The sequence below is a fragment of the Amphibalanus amphitrite genome, unplaced genomic scaffold (assembly GCF_019059575.1).
Source record: "Amphibalanus amphitrite isolate SeventyFive unplaced genomic scaffold, NRLGWU_Aamphi_draft 001117F_arrow, whole genome shotgun sequence".
Taxonomy (NCBI): domain Eukaryota; kingdom Metazoa; phylum Arthropoda; class Thecostraca; order Balanomorpha; family Balanidae; genus Amphibalanus; species Amphibalanus amphitrite.
In genome coordinates, this window is record NW_024882611.1 from 132347 (window position 1) to 154884 (window position 22538).

The window sequence follows — 22538 nt, forward strand, 5'->3', positions numbered from 1 at the left end:
TGGCTCTGATACAAACGCCACCTCCGGCCACTTGGAGTAGTAGTCTGTGAGCACTATGCCGTACCTCTGATTTGCCGGACCCTGCATCGGACCAATGAAGTCCACTCCCACCTTGTCCCACGGCGCAGTAGGCAGCGAGACCGGGATGAGAGGCGTCCTGGACGTCTTGGTCGACTTGTCCGCAACAGAGCAGGTGGGACAGTTCTTGACGGCTGTCTCCACCTCGCCGTCCATCCCTGGCCACCAGAAGACTGCGCGCAGACGCTGCTTCGTGCGCACTATCCCGGGATGGCTTTCGTGGGCAACTGTCACCACGCGGGTTCTGAGGGCAGAAGGAACAAGTATCCTCTCACCTCTGAACACCACACCCTTCTCGATGCTCAGCTCGTTCCTGTACCTGAAGTAGGGCTTCAGCACAGGCGGCACCTCCCTCAGTTTCGACGGCCAGCGCTGTGGGATCTGCGAGATCAGCGCCTTGACCTCGTCATCTTCAAGGCCTGCTGCGGCGATATCAGCGCTGCTCACCGCCGGCATCATCTCCTCCAGGGCTGCGACCAGCTGGTCCTCGTCTTCTGCAACCCCATGACTGCCGGGAAGGCGTGAGATGCCATCAGCCTGGTTCAACTTCCCCTCGATGTGCTGAACCTGAAACGCATAGTTCATCAGCTTGACGGCCCAGCGAGACATTCGCATACTGGCCCGACCGATGCCCTTGGCAGACAGCAGAGAGCGAAGGGCAGCGTGGTCCGTCCGCAAAACGAACTCCTTGCCCCACAGGTACTTGTGCCACTTCTGACACGCCCAGACGCATGCCAGGCCCTCTCTGTCAGTTACGCTGTACTTGCGCTGTGCTGCGCTGAGCGTGCTGGAGGCGAATGCCACCACTCTCTCTCCGTCTGGGTGGATCTGTGAGAGAACGGCCCCGAGACCAACGTCGCTGGCGTCGGTCGTGACGAACGTCTGCAGACTGGGGTCGAACGGTGCCAGCGCAGACGAGTTCAGGATCGCCGACTTCACATCCTCCAGCGCAGCTGTCATCTCCTCCGTCCATCGGAAGGCTGGGGCGTCTTTCCTCAGCGGCTGCCGCAGAGGTTCTACCCGAGAGCTGAAGTTGGGCACGAACTTGCTGTAGAACGCGAGGGACCCCAGTGCAGCCTGGAGCTCCTTGGTGTTCTGGGGTTGTCCCATGTCTCGAAGACCTTGGACCCGATCTGGTGAGATTTCGATCCCACGCTCCGACACGACGAACCCCAGGAACTCCAGCGACACAACACCTAGCAGACACTTGTCCCTGTTCAGCGTGATGTCGTAGTCCTTCAGCCGCTTCATGACGGTGCTGAGCCTCGCGTCGTGCTCTGCACGGGTGGGCGCTGTGACCAGTACGTCATCCAGGTAGACTTGAACACCAGGGATGCCTTGCAGAACAGTCTCCATGAGCTTCTGGAAACACTGCGGAAGACTTTTGAGCCCAAAGCAGCACCGCTTGTACCTCCAGGTCTGACCCTCATGCACGAAAGCAGTGAGGTTCCTGGACTCCTCGTGCAGCTCCAGTTGATGATAGGCTGACTTCATGTCGAGCTTGGACATCACCTTGGCACCTCGGAGCTTGTCCAGCATTTCCTGCATCGGAGGGATGGGGTAGCCGTTTGCGACAATGGCTTTGTTCACCGCCGTCAGATCGAGACAGATCCTCAGGCCCTCACCTCCTCGCTTCCGGACCACGACAATCGGAGACAACCAGGGTGAAGAGCCACAGGGTACCTTCTCGACGACTCCTTGGGCTTCCAGGGACTCCAGATGGTCACTGACCTCCTGCCTCACAGCGTACGGTAGAGTCCTCAGGTGTGGCGTGCTGGGCACAGCTCCGGGAATCAGACGCACCTTGTGGACGAATCCCTTGATGGCTGGCAGCACCTGATCCTGCTTCACCTGGCAGACGACACTGCCACGGCTCACCGTGACTCCGAGCTGATGCTGGAGATCACGGCCCATGATCGGTACATCACCCACCGCCACGTACAGTTCCGCTGGAACGGAGAGCTGGTCCGGTCCTGTGACGTCAGCTGACATCTTACCCAGCACCTTAATGCCGCTACCGTTCCACTGGGCGAGCTTACCCGCAGGACGGAGAGAGACGTGACTGAAGAGCTGCCAGTACGTCCTCGCTGGGACGATGCTGACCGCCGAGCCGGTGTCCACCAGCATCCTGACACGCTTCATCTCAATGAAGGCATCATAGTACGGGCACGACACTGTCTGAACGACCGGACATACGTCATCCTTAGCAGACACGGACAAAATCTGCACATTGTCAACAGCACCGGTCTTGTTAGAGCGAGGACAACACTTGCTTAAGTGTCCGACAGTGTTACACTTGAAACATTTCAGGTTCCTCGCTCTGCACTCCTTGTCATTTGCCCAGTGACCCGGTCGACCACAGGCACGACACGTACCTGACTTCTTTACAGGAGGCTGACGCTGCGTCTGCTTACGCGCTGAGTCACTGCGGCTCGTGCTGCGCCGCTGCCCAGTATACGCCACCTCCACCGCAGGAGCTGAAGTCGCGCCGGTAGATGAGTCGTGCAGCAGAGCTTTTCGCTGCAAGCCCCGGTCGTGGGCCTCGGCCACAGCCTCTAGCTTGGGGAGAGATAGGTCATCAATCATTATCAGCTTGTCACGAAGCTGGTCAGAGCGACAACCCTCGATAAACTGATCACGCAGTATGTCGTCAGTCAGGGCACCATAACTGCAACAGGCCACTGCCTCGCGGAGGTTGGCCAGGAAAATCACGCATGACTCATCAGGGCCTTGGGTGCATTTCCGGAATTTCAAGCGAGCAGAACGAACATCAGAATCGCTCTCAAACAGTTTCTTGAAAACAGCTACAGCAGCATCGAACTGAGACACAATTACAGCACCAGCGCCGCCGGCGTCAGTGTCACTTACTCCAGGTTCGATGTTCTCCTGCTTGGTAGCTGAAGCAGCAGCTCGGTAGAGTCGACGTGCCTCCGCTCCGACTGCTGTCAACAGGAACGCTGTCCGACGACCGTCCGTCCAGTCCAACCACCCGCTGGCCTCAGCGAAGACCAGGAAGTCCTCGTACCATTGTCGCCAGCTCCCAGGACGCTGTCCCGGCCGCGACAGGAACTCCGGTGGCGCCGGTGACTGGAACATGTCGTCTTGAATGCAGTCCGCTTATCTCATCCTTGTCGCCACTTGTAGTGTATTGCACTCACACATTCATCACTCGCACTCAAGACTGAACAGTGTACATTCAACTCGACTAATGTGCCCCGCGCCCTTGCCGACGGCTCGCCGGCGGGCACCCGACTCCGTCTCCCGGCCGGCCCGGGCGCGGCGCCGCGGTGCGGCCGTCCCGGTTACCTGACCCGGCCGGCTAAAGGTCGGACTGGCTCCGGCCGCCGCTGCCAGCCGGCGGGGGCCCGGGGAGGGGACTACACTACACAATATAATGCACCAATTTTCAACATCACATCACATTCAGATGTCTCTACACCCCAGGGATCGGCCTGACCTTTTAGGGACAGCGACGGTGCAGCCGCCACGTGCTCGCACGCGGGGTCGATTCGACACGTGTATGACCATCTGAGCTTCACGCGGGGGCACGTGCGCACGTGCACGAAATGACCATCAGCCGGTACCCCACACTGATTGACACAAGGCTGCCGAGAGGAGGACCGGAGAGAAGAGGGAGGAAAGGGCACAGACGGGGTCCGATCCGAAGCTACCATCAGTACCAATTTTTGGGCCCATGCCCGGTTCAACAGGAGAAGAGAGCGGTGATGAGGGCTACAGCCAAGAAGAATAGAAAGCAATCGAGTTCATTCTTACAACGCAAAATTGTTACGTTTCCCAGAACCATACCCACCAAGATCGCCGCAACGCCGTGCAAATTCATTGATAATTAACCACAGGTTGAAACTGTCTCCCAAATGAGCCGTCCGCAGCTATTCTCGGAACAGCTCGCACTACGGCGTCGCTCCCCAATGGCGCTCCGTTATCGCCCGCGGGCCTGTTTGCGCCCTCCCCCACACCGGCCCTGTCGCCGCTGCAGACTGTAGATGCGTTCTTAATGGTCCGCGCTGCGAACGACCAGCTGGTATCGAATGAACCGCCCCGTCAGGGCTGCGGCACCAGGCGCCGGTTCCAGAGAGGGAGGTACCGAAAGCCCCCAGCGAGTTTCTGGAAATGACATCGGTGAAAGTAACATCACAAGGAATACACGCAGGTAGCGTCTAGACGTTTCGGAGATGTTATAAGGGACGTCGTCCGGTTCTTCTGAGGCTGTACCCCAGCTCGTCGTGTCTCCAAGTTCTCCAATCGGGCGCGCACACCCCACCATCCGTCACGACGCGGAATGTGACTCGGCGCGTCGTCACGCGTGACGTCAGAGGCCGGCTCGCGTCACGGCAATGGTGCTCGTAATGGGCGTATCGGCGAGTGTGGGCTAGGCCCGGCGGCATCTGTTGGCGTAGACATTTACACTCTCGCCCCGCCCCGGACAGAGGCAAATTCCTAGCTAAAGGACAGAGTTACAGCGACCGAAATAATTTTTCTTGACTCAGAGCTGTACCGTCACGTTTCTCAAATCTTTCATCGCAAGTTTTTCTTGAATAGAAAGTCGTTCTGAAAGAGCGAAACATTTAGGATGCAACAAGAGCCTCCTGCGTGCCATCAAAACTGTCGGCCAAATGGGAAGGAACCATCTCCAATGATTCGGTACATTCGCCCCCAGCGGCCACCCGCGCGCACCGGACCGGACCGATGTGATGGAGCTGAAGACGTTCATCAGCCGCAGCCGCGCACTCGCTTGGTATTCCGTGCGGTTATTGTTTGGCTCTGGACCACAGCGCAAACTGACGGCCGGGCAGGCCGAATTGGCCAGCAGTCGCCGCCGTGTATTTGCAGTCACTGCATGCCAGCACCGCTACAAAACACAACTTTAATTTGCCGTTCGCTCAGGCAGAAGCCGAATTCAGGCGACGTACTGCGCATGCCGGCCAGTGAACCGCGAAGGCGATCAAAACAGATCAATGCGTGTGTTCAGTCAATTATTATTCTTTGGATGCCGACATCCCCGGTCGGTCGTTTGTCGTACCGGTACGACACTGAACTTTTGCATGCAGAGCTTGCCTTGTTAAAGAAATCCTTTTCATCAAATATCATGTTCCGCTGGAAGTTGGGTCAAACTTTTTAATGGAAGCTAAATTGTGGGGGTAAAATAGCTTCATCGGCGTCTCAGCCATCCAGAAATGCGGAGACTTGCTGCGTGGCGAGCCACTATCTGGCTAACCGAACCAAAACGCGCTGCGTGCAGCTTGGCCGTCAATAGCAGATCAATTACAGCCGTTCCCTGAAAATCGGACCTTTATAAAACGGCCAACCACACAAGTTGGCCGCGTCTTCGATAGTTCCTTCGGCTGGTTCACGTGGAGACATCGCGGGCGTCCTCGATTGATTCGCCGGGTGAACGGGGTACCGTTGGCAGCGGATGGGGGAACACGGTGGTCGCGAGCTTCCCATGCACTTTACCAGTGGCGTCAAGCAGTCTCTCAGTCACTCTTGCATCAAAGATGGCCGATAGTTTTCGTAGGGATTACGATCGGTGAGGTTAAAAGGAAGGAAAGTTTGATTGCCCACCTATCCACCCCATTTCACAATTTTGTCAAGCTCCTGACCCACGGCTAAGGTGGACACTGGACACCCTTTGCTGCCGCCCGGAGTAGGGCTCACCAAATGTGCAAATTGGGTGTGATCGTACCGCCAGAGGATGAGTTTAAGAGCAGCCACATCCTGACTTAGACACGCTGCAGTGTGGGACGAGCCCTGTGAGTGAGGAGCGCGTCAACAAGACCATCTGGAACAGGCGGCCGCTGGACGACACCTGGAACGGCTCGTGTTGAAGGGATAGCGGCCGGAGACTGACGTCAACGGAATCTGTTAGCGAGCTATAGCTGGCAAGTTAGCGCCAACTCGTGGGACTTCGCCAGCGGTAAGCGCTCATCACAGTAGGTAATGAGAAGAGGTCGCTCTTTGCTAAGGATGGCATGTTCGTTGCGAGATACAAAAATGTGCGTTGTGAGATACAGGAGACAAATTCAGACGCTGAAAGCTGCAGAGGGCAGCATTGACCATACATAACATCGCAAATAGATAGATATAAGTCATTACACATTACATTCCACATCTCATCATCCAGTCACTTTAACGGTGAGAAACCCAGCACCCGATCGGTGCTGCCCCATCAGAACAGTGACAGTTTAATCAGGCAGCATTAGCTGCCACCGCGGCCTGCGGACCGGTGTGAACTACACCCAACACCCGGCAATTAGAGGTCGTGCCGCCGCCGGCCGGCGAGGCCGGTCAGAGCGTGAGAACGAGGAACGGAGCCGGTCCAGTGGTGGGCTGACCGAATGGCGAGCGGGCTGGGTGAGACCAAAACGAACAGCGGTGACGAGGGCGCTGGGTGAGACCAAAACGAACAACGATATGAGTATGGATAGCACAGAGTTACGGACCACTGGCACTGAAACGAACAGCAGAACTGACGGAGACAGAACACAGTGAAGGGTCGAGCAGTACCAAGAAGAGCAAAGGAGCGCTGAAGGACAAGCAAAGCTGAGGGTCGAACTGAGCAGAGGTGAGGCAGCTGGCTAGCAAACCGGCGGAGGATCGCAGGTCAGCCAAGATATAAATCGTCCGTCCAAATTCAACCCAGCTACATGCTGTGCGGCTGTCATCGCTGCAACCCGCTCAGAGTTGACGGACAGCCAATGGTTGGCGGACAGACACTCATTACACACAGTCACTGGTTGACGGGCGGGTGACTACGGATTACCGGACGGACGGTCATTAGTTTATGGACAGACGAAAGAATGCGTGTAGTCGCAGTTCCGCTTGACCGCCGCTGCTCTCTGATCAGTGCTGTATCATCATTGCTCTGATAATTGGCATTCAATGGAACATTGATACAGCGACAGCAACTGTGAATGCGGTTGGTAGGGTGGGAATTATTGGGGTGTGGCTGGTTGCAGTTGTACACTGAACAGAGATAAGCAATTGATCTCGATTCCTGGAAACACAAAAGTTCAAGATTTCACTGCCTAATTATGGGTGAATTGCATATGTATATAATATTCGCATTGTCAGTTAATTAGCATATCTGAAGACGGAAACGCTTGCAAGTTTAGAAAACACGAAGTCATGATGTTGTTATGTAACGGCGTAAACATTATATTATTTTCATTCAGTTAGTATTCAAGGCATGTCCATCACTGGAAACCATTTCATGGAGCGTCCACCCGCATGACCCCGTGCGCTGCCAAACATAGCATGTACTGCTGGCTCCGGACTATGCACCTTCCTCAAGCATTGGCACTGACCCCAGGGTGTTTGCACCGTCTGTGCATGTTTCTCAGTAAGTTCATGAGCACGCGCTATGTGCCAGCATGTTCAGTGTGCTCCGTACAATGTCTGCGCGTGTGACAGAGCCGTCACGTGGGTGACAGTCATCACACCTGTGTCGTACTGATTAAACTTTGACCGGGCGCGGCCCGCTCCCAGCACGGACACACCTGCCGTCGCCCCCCCCCCCCCACCCCGACCCCCTCCGTCGGTGCAAATGGCCATCAGTGCGGCCCGTCGGTGACTGATGGACGCCGTCGGGGGCGACGCAGCGACATCGCCGCCGTCGACGGCAGGTGGCCCCGAGCTGGGACGGGTCGTGTCAATGTACGGGGGGGGGGGGGGTGAATCAGCATTGCTGCCATTTGTTTACTTGCCAATCTGTTCCGAATGCATGCTCGAACAAAGGGCTGTTGGACACGAAAAAATAAAGTTCTTTAAGCTGGTTGCTTGTGTGAAAACGCTCATTTGACTTCATGTACTAAACATGTGCCAATTTCTTTCAGATCGACCCCAAGCTGGCTTTCCCTCGACGAGCGCACCCAAAGGTAAGTCCTCTCAACGGTCTCGATTATCGGTTTAGTCACTATGTAATCTGTAACTCCTTGACCACTCTGGCCCTCTGCACCACCACCCCGGTCCTCTGGTGACCCTCCCCCCCCCGGCTTCCGTTTCCACCTCCGCGGGCCCCCGTTCGTTCCCAGGCCGGCTGCAGCCGCCGTCAGCCCGGTTTATACCGTCCTCTCGTCTGCAGCTGGTCGACACGAGTTCGTCAAACCGTTCTCCACAGCTTTCGGCACACGTGTCGGCACCTTTGATCGGTCGCGGGAGGGGCGCCGCCGGCCCTTGAGTCACGCCCGCCAACAACAATCGCCTCTGCTGTGCGCTCCTGCAGTGTCGGCGCGGCCTGTGGCGTGCCCTCCGCGGGGAGAGGGGCGCGCCGCCGCCGGCCGCGGCTCGAAAAGCACGGCGCGCTCCACTCCGGTATCTCAGGAATCTGAGACTCGCGGCAGGGCCGTCGTGTGCAGAGGGTGTTCTGTTTTCGTCATGTTTGCGCCAACGGCAGCGACGCGGCGGATGTTCTCATTTCACGTTGATGGGGTACGCGGCACGCATGTGCTGCTTTCCGTTCGGCTATCTCCTTGGTACAGTTGCCACGAAATCGCTAGCCCCCTCCATGCTCGCTCGTCGGCGGCGGCGGCGGCAGCGCGTCGCCGCCGCGGACAGGTCCCCTGGGCTCCCACCGCCGCCGCCGCGCCGTCCCGAGACAGCCCTCTCCTCGCCGCCGTCTCGTCGACGGGTGCCAACACAAGCGGGCCGTCGCCGGGTCTGTGTCGACAGCGACGAGCCGGCGACTCGTCAGCGTCGGCCGACCCCGTGTCCGTGTGTCGGTGCCGGCTCGTCTTGCCGCGGTGTCGATCCGTCACTGACGCCGCGCGACTGTCGGCAGCGTCGCACCTCTGCTCCGCCGCCGGCAGCAGATCTAACCTCCTCAGCTGTCAGCGGCGCCGGCGACACAGCCTGCCCCTCCCCGTCGGTCCCGGCGGTCTCCGTTTCACTCGCGGCCGGCTCGTTTAATTATGTCGGTCATGAGCGCGCTAGGCTCGCCGTCGCCGTCGCGTCTCCGCCGGCTGTGGAATCGACAAGCCCCCGTCGCCGAGGAGAGTTCCTGGGAGAGGTTGAGGAACGCGCTCGGGCCCACGTGTCTGGTGACATGAACTCCGCTCCGCGTGCCACGGTCACGTGTCCCAGCGACAGACGCCATCTTTGGTAGAGACCCCACCTAGGGATGCCATAGACCAAGCCTTGAGGCATGCACAGACCCATCCCCGAACCCGAGTCCCCGAGCTCTCCTGAATTCCCCCGGGCTCTCCGGATCTTCCCGGGGCCTCCCGGCCAGTTCCGAGCCACGTCTTCGGAGATAGATGCCGCGCGGGAGCGTCGCGAATTGGATCGGTGATATTTATGGCCGTCGGTATTGAGATAAATACGCGGCTGCCGGCCAGAACCATTGACGCTCGGTCCAGGCGAGGACGGCGGCGCCGGCCGGCCGGCCCCAATCGAGCCCGGCCAAGCACCGCTCATTGAGGGCGCCACAGGACCATTTTCTGCCGGCAGCGAGCCGCCGCCGCTCCGGCCCGCCCGGGGGATACAGTCGGAGAACATGGGCCTGGGAGACAGATGGACGTAGAATGAGACCGAATAAAAGCTGTTTATTGCGTGATATCACGTGTCTGAAATACTAATGCTTTCAGTTCGGCACTGGATTGGTTCTGGGTTCTGATTACTTTCATGCAGTCCACAATCATGAACTGGCTTGCATGACTAAAAGTTTCCACGCAGTCCTCACCCGTCACCCTCAATATTTTCCATCTGCCGTCGGGACGCCCCCCCCCCCCCCCCCCCCACGAGGCGATCTGCGCTGTCATCGTCGGAGGCGCGCGTTTGTTATCCCTCTCCGTGATTGGTTCTAACCGATCGCGAGGATTGTTTGTGTAAACTCCACACCAGCCGCTGCAGCGAGCCGGCAGCAAAAACACAGCGTCCGGACGGAGTTGGACGGCCCGGGGACTGCATCCGACCCTTCGAGCGGCGGACGGGAGGAGGTCTGCTCAGTGGTCAAAGGCGAGACGTGGTCACTGGCCTGGTCAGGTGGTTCATAGGATCGGACAACCACAGCCTGAGGCCAAGGTGAAAACTGAAAACTGCGCGTTTTCTGGCCTCATTTTGTTGAATATTAGCGTCATCGTCCAGCTGGAGTAACAATTTTGTGCAATTGCATTGCACCCTTATTATTAAGCACTCTAGTGAATTGGCATCACGCCTTTATTAGCCGCCTGGCCTCTGTCCGCTCCGTTTTCCAGGGTGACTCGGTGCACCCCGTGCCGTCACCCTTCCACCTCTGGCAGCGTCGAGCCTCTGACTTTCCAGCCAGGCCGTTTTACGCTCCGTCACCTCCGCGATATCTCGGCGGCGCCCCCTCCCTGCTCCCCTGCACCCCTCCCTCCACCCGCGGGAGCGCCCGGCGGCGGCGCAGGCATTTCTGAACTGTCGCCCACGACGCGACGCATTTCTGCCCTGCTATTCATCGTCGTCACGGGCAGATAGGAAGCGCGAGCAAAAACAGAAGCGCCGCGCCGACCGACGGATGCCACCCGGGCCGGCTCTTTATGCCATTAATTAAGTCGTGCTGTGTAATTAAGAACAGTTTGACGTAAATAGGCGGCCAATTGATGCCGTGCTATCGGATGACACCAGATAGACGCGAGAGAGTTCTCAGGTCAGATTGAGCCGCCTGGAGTCGGCGCCGACGCAAGGAGATTGCCGCCGCCAAATTGGCTGGTTTTGTTCTCGAGCTGCGAGGGAACACACGCTGCGAGAGCGGAATTCGGCGCGGATTTACGGCGAGGCAAATGGGAGTGGACTAATATGCTGTTATCTGGTAAAGTGGCCGGCGGTGCGCGCCGCGACGGCAGTGCGTCGGGTATATCGACCGCCTCCGGGCCGGGGCGGTCGCTCTAATGCGCGCCGCTCACCGGCACATCATTACGGTCCCGTTTATCATAGCGTGATTAATCTGACGCCGCTTCAATCAGAGCGCACAAATTCAAACCAGCCGCGCGCGCGCCGCACTAAAATGCGTCCCGCTGATGGGTGGCACCGTCAGTCTCTATGACACGGTGGCGGCTCTGGGTCTCTATTAGTCTGTCTCGACCTTCCGTGGCCCAACACGGGCAGCTCTGATCTGAGGACAGTCGCACCACCACGCACTCCATAAACTTCCGTAGTTCGACGGCACACCGGCGACACATGCGGCTCCAATCGGGCTCGTTTTACTCGGATGTAATTGCCGGCCAGTCTGCCCAGCTGGTCGCCGTAAATAAGAGGCGACGTGCGCTGCCTTTATGAGGTGACCGTGCCTCGGAGCGAGCTGTAAACACGATTCCTAACACGTGGTGACCACCAGCGACCGAGCGCTGCTCTGAGTCGCCCCTCACCACGGTGACCGTCCTCGCCCGGGCTTGGAGCGGAACGGCGAGCGTCCGTCCCGCATCGTCCGCATTCATATTCCGAGGCGGTAGGCCCGCGTTTTTCGCCACGAGTTGCGATTGTTGATGAATGGTGCCGACCAGTGTTTGTCGCTGTTTGACGTTCGACGGGGAATTCAAAAGTAGAAACTAAAAGTAGTGCTTTTAGTAGTTAGTGGCTCCTGGTAGCGCAGAGGGACCGCAGTTCGTGCTCTGCGTTCGTGTTCGCCCAGTTGTCTTGCCGACTGCACGCTGCTTTATCAATAATCGATCAAATCGGCGCACCACCGACTAATAGCAGGCGAATCAAATGCGCCGAAATTGCCCTAATGGTGAATGATTCTGGCCCACCCCTGTGCCTACGCGTAGCGTTGTTGAAAAGGTGGCCGTGCAGTCGATGATTGAGCTGGGCCATTTGTAGAGCTATTTCTTTCGTAGTGGTACACTCATCCATTTCAAGAAATAAGCGCGATTATACCCATTAGTCCTTATGAATAAGACGCCGGTACTTTGTGCACTTCATGCACTTAGCAACATTGTCTGAACGACCCTTGGCGCACAGTTGGCGTACAGTTTCTACCTTGGTTGACTTTTAAATGATGGTACAAGTTTCCTAGATACATCGCTGCACTCAGTGTCAGGCTCGATCTCCTTAGGACGAGGACGGAGTGTTACCCTGTCAAGAGATGACTGAAGCTGCATCTGTATTCTGTACCCGCACCCTGCATCGGTGAACCTTAACCCATCAGTGGCACCATCCGTCCGGGCTACGCCAAGCGCTCTCCGCACCCGAACTGATCACCGTGGCATTTCGACACTTCTCGCGACGCTGCCCCCTCCGTACCCATGACCTCTCCCGAAATCCCCGCCTGCAGCGGTCGTACTCAGAGGGGCTTTTCGACGAACTGGCTTACCGTTCAGCTGTGAGAACTCGGGACGACGATGGCCCGACCGAAACCCGTGATGACTGACTGAAGACTGAGCAGTAAAGACTGAGGGACAGAGCAGTAAAATACTGCGTCGTCAAACTCAAAGTCACCCACAAAATGGTCGAATTTTCATTACTGATTTGCAAATCAGAAGGTTGAAACTTCAGGCCATCGCATTAGTGTGAAGGAATCCATCAACGGCGCAATAAATCTTAAAAGAAATGTCAAGTTACGACGCTTCTACTGATGAGCATACATGCATAGTGTGTGCGTTCAAGCGAGGATAGTATTCCTGGTATGCCTTTGGTGAGCTCATTACACCTGCTCCTCTATCCTCTGCCCATTACGCCCATTCTTCCAGACCCTCCCGTCCGTACTCGTCCTTCCGGTGGGAGTCGCCTTGTCTGCTCGGGTGCCATTAATTGGCCGCTGCGTGCTGCTCCTGTGTCGCGCTGGTGTGAGAGAGACCGCATGTCGGGCACGGGGGCTCACGGCCATTACACTGCGGTTGAAGTCATGGGACGTCAGTTTCCGCGGCAGCACTAAACAGACGTATTGGCGGAGCTATTTGTGGAATACAGTGTGCTGCAAACGACATTTTTAGGCAGGTGTTCTGTCTGGTTCATTAGCAGCAAACATTGGCGCAATGTGGCAGTAATGTGATGGCAGCCTACCACGTGTCGAGAAATGTCTGGATTGATATGTGACGCTCACGTTCCTTATTTTTGTGCTGAACTAGTTTGATTGATGGAGCTAGTTTGTCTGAAACTGAGTTACGCGAGCGACCCAAATGTCTCTCCATAAACCAGGGTGAATGACTGGTGTGTCACGGAGCCATCGCCGGATATTTATGTGACAAGAATCTGGCCGTAGATAATCCATAAATTGCCCGTCCGGAGCGAACGCACTACATATCACTGCGTGGTGCCCCCCCCCCCTCCCCCTCCTCTCGCTGCAGCTCACTTCACACCATCGAGCGGCTCATCTGCAGACTCCCCTCCCCTCCCCTCCCCGTCCGGAGTCACCCCTGGCAGCGCGCGGCGGTGGCCGGATTAGGGTCCGATTCCCCTCCGATCGACTTTCCGTCCGCGTCCGACAGCGCGTCCGTCGACAGCGGCAAGGGCACGCCGTCGGCACCGACGCCCCGCTGCTGTCGACACCGACGGAACGCACTGATGGCGCCGGGGCCGGCCGGCGATGGAGACGGCATGGAGAGTTAGTGCCGACAGTGACGACGGCAGAGGATGGGCTACCTCTGGTGATCGCTCCGCCAGCATGTTCGACGGTTAGCGTTAGCGCGTTAGGAGACCCGGGGTAGCTGCACCTACAGTTTCCATTTGGCGGCAACCACCATGAATATGTTTTTACTCCCGTGTCCGAGATAGAAAGAGGAGTAATGAGACCCGCTCATGCAGGAATGCACATACATATGAAATATGAATCAAGCCCGCTTTCAAGACTTCAAGCCATGAATTTCACACAATTATAAAGGTCAGTTTATCGGGAATAGCACCTGGGCCCGTATTCAGGTCGACGGCGTAACTTAAGTTTTACTTAAGTTGCGCAAATGCGTAAGTAGTTTTTGTATTCAGGTTGACGGCCTAAGTATCATTTTGGCGTAAGTACATACTTAAGTAAAAATTGTTCAATTCCAGACAACTTACGTAAATCTTGCATTTTGGTATTCAGGTCGAACGGCGCACGTAAGTGAGGCGTATATTTGGCATTCATGTCAAATCTACTTACGATTGGCGTAAGTATGTCCATTTGTTTATCATTGTGAAGTTACGTGTGCTCCGGAGGACACGTAAGTCATTTTTTGAATAGAATGGAAGCTTGAATCACGCATTTATGAATGTATGTGCATGCATTCATGCATGCATGTTTGATGACGTAGCTTCGTAGCTAATTAGTTACATATTACTTAATAAACTTTCACTCGTTTTTATCTTAAAATCTTAAAAATATATCTTAGAATGTATACACATATTAAAATAAATATATATTACATATATAAAAAAACATATACACATATTATGACGTCTTTTCCGGCCGACATATGGTGGCTAGGAAATTCATTTGTTGAGACACGAGCCGGTGTCAAATTAACCGGCGCCCCGTTGGGGTCTGCCGAGCCACGCGCCCTGCTGGGGGGGGGGGGCAATTTGCCCCCTAAGATCTTGAGAACCACGCGACATAGCGACAAGCGGCAAACGGTGTTGGATAGCCCCAACAGGGGCCTATCTTGTGACGCAAGTTCATTGACCTAGGTCAAACCGATGACGTCACAGGTCAGGTCAACTGTCGAATTTTCACCGTTTACAGGCATTTGAAGAAATGCGTTGTAAAATCGAGTAAAATGCATTTCATTGAAGATCATCGATGGAAAAATGTTCGACAAAGCCACAATCTTGGGGAAATTTTCTGGACCTGGAAACAGCTCTCAAACGAAAAGAGAAACATGGAAAACGATACAGGAAGAAATGCAGGCGGCAACCGCGATCAGCCGTACCACTGATGACTTGAAAAAGAAGTGGAACGACTTGAAGCTTCAAGCCAAGAAAGATGTAGGCAGGTACAAGGCCGAAACAAAGAAAACCGGCGGAGGACCTCCACCGCCACCTCCCAACAGCCTGAGCATTAAGATAGTTGAAGTGATCGGGGAGGAGGCAGTTGACGGTGTAGTGGGGGGCGTGGACACGTCGGAAACTGTGGAAGATGTAACCAACGGCGACCATCCAAGCACTTCGCAGCTTCCACCGAAGAAACGTCCGCGAAGGGGGGAAGGGGAAGAACACCGGTCCCGGGTGGAAGCTATGCTGGCGGTCCAGAAAGATATTCTGGAGGAGCTGAAGAAAATCACTGAAGAACAGCGCCTGCAAAGCTTCGCCCTTCAACGAATCGCATCGGTGATGGAATGGCGACTGGGTGCAGGAGACTGTGCTCCAACTATGTCCTACACCAGCCTGTAAATGAGAGCGGGCGGAAAGCTTGTTTGAGATTGTTACTACGTGTCGTACCTACATGTTTCGTCTATTTCTCTGGAATACAACAAGCCATACTCGTATTTAGCTGACTTATCACGCGCATTGGAAGAGTTCGGAGAACTACGGCCATTGAAGGGGAGGGGGGGGACGAATGTCGACCCCTAAGATCTCAGCTTCTATGGAAGCTTTAGAGACGAAATTTGGAGGATGCATGTGGGGGCGGGGGAACCCTACTGTGCCCATTGACATCAAAACTACAAATGTTCAAATGGACAATGGTTGCCAAATTCGACATTATCTCCAAAAAATATCCTAGTACCTAACATGATGGGCTCGAAAAGTAAACTAAGGTCGTCTTAGGTCAAGGACATTGACCTGATCTTCACTTGACCTTGGCACAGGACACCACAGGTCATGGGAGGTCCCCTACAGTTTGTTCGACAACGACTTTAGATAGAGATAGGCTAGAGCAGTGAAAGTACCTCAGATGTGTTCAGCTCAACTATACGGATCGACTGATATGCAAAAATACCTTTTTTGGTCAGGTCATGAGATTGACATGAGGTCAACTTTTCAAAATGACCTGTCAATGTCAAATTAGAGTGAATTCGACTCGACGGCTCGACGAGAGGAACACGATGCTAGTAAAAGTAATGTCGTTACTCTCTTGAGTCAACAGTTTTTACCGAAACTTTTTTTTTTATAAAAATGATTATTTTTAGTTTTTTTTGCCCTATGGAGGCTTAACTGTTGACCTGAAGTCAAATCTTAGGGCTCAATCTAGGCTATCGAATGCGCTTTCCTGCGGCTCTGTAGCTCCTCTATTGGTGGTCCAGAATTATGCGTCGGTTTTTCGAAAATTGTTTGAAATAGGCGAAATTTGACCTTTGATGACCTCTGCTGACCTGACTATTGACCTGACCACATGCCAGTGGTATTTCCTTGCTTATTTTTGCTGCTCTTCCAGGAGCCAAGTTAGACGGGGGCCTACAAACGCCTCCCCCCCCCCCCCAGCACGAGACGGAAAACTCAGACCACCAGCACGGCGAGGGTTAACCCTAGGGATTCCTAGGGTTAACCCTCGCTCTAGGAAACCCTAGGGTTTCCTAGGGCTTCCTAGGGTTTCGGCGAGGGTTTCCTAGCTTGGCCACTTCGAAAGTTATTCGAGAAAAAAATCTCTTCATATCAGGCGCCGCCATTTTGACCTCTGTGACGTCATCTTTGACCTGACCTGACAATGACCTTTGTAAAAATTGTAGACCCTGCCCGTGCGCACCCCATGCCGTTTACCACTTGTCGCTATCTTGCTTCGTTTTCGAGATTTCAGGGGGGCGGTCATCCGCCCCCCCCCCCGTCGGTTCTAAGTTGGCGCAGACCCCCGTCGGTACGCGGTTTAAGCTGCGAATGGATGCTTGGTGAGAATGCATTTATCACAATTTAGCCATAATGGTGTTAGTCCGGCCTACGAAATAAACATGAAACACTTGTCACTCAGTCCGGCCTACGAAATAAACATGAAACACTTCTGTCACTTTGTCACTAAGGAATTCAAGCAATGTCGATGGTAATAGCAAATAAAGCAATCGAGTTTCCATCCATAGCCAATGGGAAAATACCGTAGGTAGATTATTTACTTACGCATTAACTTAAGTATGTCAACCTGAATACCAACTGGCGTAGGTTTTACTTAAGTTTTTGACCAGAATACCAAACTTACTTACGCTGTTCGACCTGAATACCAAATGGCGTAAGTAGATGGCTTCGGCTCAAATAATACTTAAGTATGTCAACCTGAATACAAATTTTGTACTTACGCAAAAATATGTACTTACGCCGTCGACCTGAATACGGGCCCTGGTCCTGGACCTTAACGTCGTTGACGGCAGGTGTCGGGCGGTCCCCTTCGCTGCATAATCAGGACATCCGTTCGCGGGGGCTCTGCGGGCCTTGTCTGCCAGCCTCCCCCCTCCCCAGCCCAGGTGTCGTCAATGTCAGAGAGGGCAGCTGGTGGCTCGTGGGTCCCCATATTAGCCAGTTCTCCTCACCTCACTCCATCTTCCGTCTGCACTGGCTTCCCGTCGACCATCCCACAGATGGGAGCAATCGATGGACCTGATAGGCTGACAATTTGTTTTTATAGGATCTGCCGCCGGCAATCAGGGTCGGACTCTCTCCCTCTCCAGCCTCTCCACATCTCGATATGTCCCCGCTGAATGGACCAGCAGAACTCCACGCGACACCACGCCGCCACCGGAGACACCCGGAGATGGTGGGGATAAGGAACCGCAGCAGCTCCGGCCATGTAGCTCCCGGCAGCCGGATGGAAGGACAATCAGTCATGGGATCCAGAACCGGCCGGGATAACCGACCGTGGCCGGGTTCGGCAGTCGGCTCCGGCTGTCGTCGCCGTGTTCAGTGCGGCCTCTTTGTCACACTGTGAACGCGGCCCGGCGCGGCGCTTGTTTGTGAGAACGTGCGCCCGAGCCGGCGTGGCTCTTTCACCGGCGTCTTTTTGCCGCTTGATAGCCGGTGAGCAGGGTGCGAGCGAACGCCGCCCGGCAGCTGGTCGCCGCTCCGCCGCCCGTGCTGGGGCAGCTGGGGGCGGGACTCGGGGTCCTGCGTGCTTGGCGACAATCCCAGTGCGAGCCCCGCTAATGTTACCGTAATCCGGGAACCTGCCCAGATTCGGAGCGGCGCTATGTCCGCGGGGCCATTAGGCGGCCGTTTTATCGCCGGCCGTCCTGTCGCAGTGGGCTGTCTGATGACCCGAGCACGTCCTGACGCCGTTCTGACCACGCCCCGTCCGTGTCCGCGGGCCAGAACGGCCGGCCGGTCTCCACCGGCGGCCGCGCGCCGCCGCCGGCCGGGCTCGCCGCTTATCCTGCTATCGTTGCAGCTCGCCACCGAGCATTATCGTCCGACAAAGTGCCCAGCAGAGGCCGGTGAAAGCATGGCTTTATCCGGCGCGCGGCGGACTGGTGCGCCTTTTTGTGGACGCGTCGTGCCGCCCCGGCCGCCCGGAGCACCGCTGTTGACCGGCGCGCGCCACGGAGGCGGAAAGAGACCGCCACCGCCCGGCCGTTAGCTGTCCGAGTTTTTTGAAATATGTCCGCCCGGGCCCACAGATATCATCTGACCCTTGGCTATAAGCAGTGAACCCCTTCAGTCCGGACTGGTCGAGATTAAAGACGTCGATTCTATCGGTGCCAGTCACGCTCTCCCACTGTGTTCGGCCATCGTATCCATCTCGGGACCGGGAGAGAACGCCGCCCCAGAGATGTTCGGCCCGGTCGGCCGAGATCAGATCAGGGCCCATGATTATTTCTCCAGCTGAGAGGCGGCACGCATTGAGATAGTGGTCTCGTGAGCTGTTCTGAGCGCTGTTTTGTGTGCGTGATCAGGAACTGACCTACCCTGACCAAAGGTCACGGCGGGAATGCAGAGACGTGACCCGGTGCGGCAGGTCGTGAAGTAAATCACGATGGGACTATGGTGTTGATGTGGAGCTACGATGGTTTACAGACCAACAATGAGTATAACATAAGGTGAGAAGAACGAAGAGCTTACATTTCTGCTGTTATATATCTAACTGGGAACTTGAAGGTGTTCCCGCGATACCTCTAGCCGCGAGGTATAAAGCACATTCGCGACCTGCTTATTCACTCCATTGCGTTCTTCCAGTAGCTTCCAAACGACGCAATAGTTACCCTTCCGGCGCCCTTAGCAAGACAGCTGTCGCGGGCGGCAGCCAGTGCTATTGTTCTAGAGCACGCACCATGAACTTCCCTTCCTGCCAGCTGCCCCCTCACTGCCCTCATACACCTGTCAGGAATGCTGTCATGAAAGACTGCCCGACTTCTGTGGCGCAACATCAACCAGCAGTCCCGTTACACCACACCCGCATGCTCCAGTTCCACCGCCAGTAGCCAATGCACAGAGGCTGTTATCATCAGAGTCACTGCCTTCGCAGCGCCACTCCGAGCTATGCCTTTCTCAGTCTGTGGCCAATGCACAGATGCTGCTATCATCCGAGTCACTGCCTTCGCAGCGCCACTCCGAGATATGCCTTTCTCAGTCTGTGGCCAATGCACAGAGGCTGGTGTCGTCCCAGTATCTGCCTTTGCAGATCCACTCCGAGCATTGCCCCTTCCCGTCCGTGGCCGAGGCTAATTGCTTCCGTCGGTAATGAGAGGCCAAATCAGGCCGGTCAGCCGGCCGGCCGGTCAGCCGGTCGGTCGGAGGAGGAGGAGGAGGCAGTTCTGTACCGTTCACCTCCGGCCATCGCAGCGAGAGGCGTAATGACCCTGTCCCGAGGGCTGAACGGGCATGCGGGGGAAGCTGCAGGGACAAGTTTACCATACAAAACGACTGAAGAAGATGCATTGCAAAAAACAACTAAAGAGGTAAAAGGTGAAATAAAGTGGATCGGTGCGTTCTTTCGTGACTTCATATGGATTTTTACTTTATTCTAATGCAAACATCATCCATATCAAACATCATCTATAGCACTTATGTACATATAAGTGCTAAGTTCCTATGGGCAGACTGGACGATATTTTTCCATCGATGAGATAGATCTTTTGGATAAGACAATCACCTGACAGCGACAGAAGGTAGACCAGAAGGTTCCACCATTTCTTTCGGGTGTGGCGACTCGCCTCGTTCGCCGTGAGCCAGCCAGCTCACATGTGACGAGTCACGGTGTCGTGCGGCCCCGAGGGTGGCACCGGCTCCTCGAGCAGTCACGACGGCACCCGTTCCGACCAGCGACCGGACGGTGACGGTGACGGTGACGGCTGCATCACCGTGACTCGGCCGGACAGCAACTGATACCGGCTCAGTAGTCGGCCCTCCGAAACTCAGAGAGTGGCGGTACTGGTCGCCACGGCCACTCCTACCTTCTCTGTCACTTCCTTCTCTTTTGTTCTCCTCAAATTTCATCATGCAGGCGAGCTCAATCACCACCTACAACCCAGTGCGACATATGTTCGTGAGACGCGGTAGGATGAGGTGCCCCAGAGCGTGTCAGTTGCGGTATCCAAAGGCACGTGTGCGCGGAAGCACGCTCTCCTGACGGTGCTCGTCAGCGGTTGGGCGCCAGTCACCGCCGTGTGATGTGGCTAAAGAGCATGAAGCGCGCCCGGCTCAGACGCTCTCATTAGCGCCCGAGCGCTGCCGTGTCAAATGTGCTCCGATCCATCATAGTGCATGTCGCTGCCAGCCAGCCGCTCCAGAAGTGCCGCGAGCGTGACAGCGGCGGGTGTTCCAGCAGAGGTGGTATTCCAGCGGCCCTGTAGGCATCCCAGCAACGCTGTAAGAATTCTAGTGGGGCTACCGACGCAAAAGCAAAAGCTTTATAAGGGCTATTCGGTAATGTCCGACGTTTGTGAAGAGATTCGATCGATTTAGCAGCAAGCGCAGATCAGTGATGCTGCGGGGTATCCGTCAGGCTAACTCTTCCTCTCTGTGTCATTACATGCGTACTTCTTTCTGGCACGGCTTATTGGCAAAGATGATGACCGTCCATCCCTTGTTGAAAAGCCTTGTCACATGCAGCCGCTTTGTTCACTACTGCAACATGTTAGGATCGTCCATATCATATCACGTTTTAGACAGCCCAATCAATCATCACTTTTCAAGGTGCCATCGCTTTGGATATCCTCTCACATCGTTCGCAGCGAACCCAAGTGCCGCGTATGGATGTGTTTTTATACACACAACCTCAGAGTTGTCACGATCCGCAGTCAGAACAGCCAGTAATCTCTCCAGACTTGACGCAATGTGACACCCCACGGTGACGTGACGGGGAGAGAGCTGCTCCCGTCACGCCGGCGACTCTCGCCCTCCAGCTGTCGAAGTGCCGGGATGCAGACTAGAGGTGGCAAAATGTGGACCCGAGGACCCGGTCCAAAGAACCAGTCTGGACCCATATGGGTCCAGACCGGTTCCTGGAAATTTTCTGACGGGTCCAACCGGGTCCTACCATAAACCCCGCGTGTGGTAGGACCCGGGGTTAATATCTGCAGACAAAACTATCAGCCCAAATGCATATTTTCTCAAATGTTTGCGAATAAAACTCCAGAGCTGATGATGGCACAATGCCGAAAGCTTCTCAAAAAGTTTGTTTTATTTCGAATCCGGAATTTACTTTTAGATAGAATGAGAGTGAGGTTAATTTTCTTACTATTTCCTACCATTAACTATACATCTTGCACACTACACATTATTGCAAAATATGAAGTGAATGAAGTGAATGCCTCTTTGCACACTGTAGCTCATGAGTATTCCCAGTAGGAAATAGGCTGTTTTACATGATATAAATAATGTTACCTACAAGTAATTTGTATTAATTGACTTTTGGGGAACGGGTCCAAGTGGTTCCGATTCCAACTAAGACCGGGTCCCACTGGTTCCAGAAATGTCCAGCCGGGTCTGGTTCGAGTCTGGTTCCCAAAATTTTCATCTTTTGCCACCTCTAATGCAGACACACTGCCGAGAGCTGAAGAGCGGACGGCGTGATGACACGTCAGACTGCAGTTGTGCTGGTGAACTGGTCTGATGTGGGCCGAATATCAATTTCACTGACGTGGCGTGATTGAGAACTCTGATTTTAGTTGTGTGGATGCGTCAAGTGTGAAACTACCTGCTCGACAGTTCCAGAGTTCATTCGTTTTGCGTCATGACGTTCATGCAGGTTCAAACCGTGACCTCTCCGCATTCTCTTCAAGGTCGTAATGGTAGAATGGTCAAAGAAAGTCATCTCACTGAGGGGTCAGACCGACAGGGACATCCAGTGCCCTCTGTCTGCCGCACCGACCGTCCTCTCTGGCCGGAGGCGCGGCGGGCGGGTGTGGCAGGCCCATCAGACGGGCCTGCCGACGCCGGGCCATCGATTTCGCAGCTGATTGCGCCGCAGTGCAGTGCACGCGATCACCACTCCCCGTCGATCCAAGACCGACGATCCTCAGTCGGCAACGACGAACGGTTTCCAATAAATACTGGATGGAGCCGTAAAAACTGAGCGATGGAATCGTCCAAATCCATTGGCAATCGTCACTTGAGTTTAGGTCGAGCTCAGCTAATTACTGGGTAACATTTTTGAGGGATCATTTAGTTTTTCCTTGATTCAGTAAGTTCACGGCGGTAAATAAGTTTCCTAAATAATTTGT

The 22538-nt window shown here is 55.1% G+C and overlaps 1 protein-coding gene across 2 annotated transcripts in view; it reads left to right on the forward strand.

Moving 5' to 3' along the window:
- Positions 1 to 22538, forward strand: part of LOC122370275 (RNA-binding protein Musashi homolog Rbp6-like) — a 125253-nt gene that overhangs the window by 47185 nt on the left and 55530 nt on the right. For both annotated transcript variants that reach the window (XM_043345740.1, XM_043345741.1), the window contains exon 5: positions 7932 to 7973. In XM_043345740.1, the coding sequence (XP_043201675.1) occupies positions 7932 to 7973 (42 nt within the window). The remainder of the gene's footprint in view (positions 1 to 7931; positions 7974 to 22538) is intronic.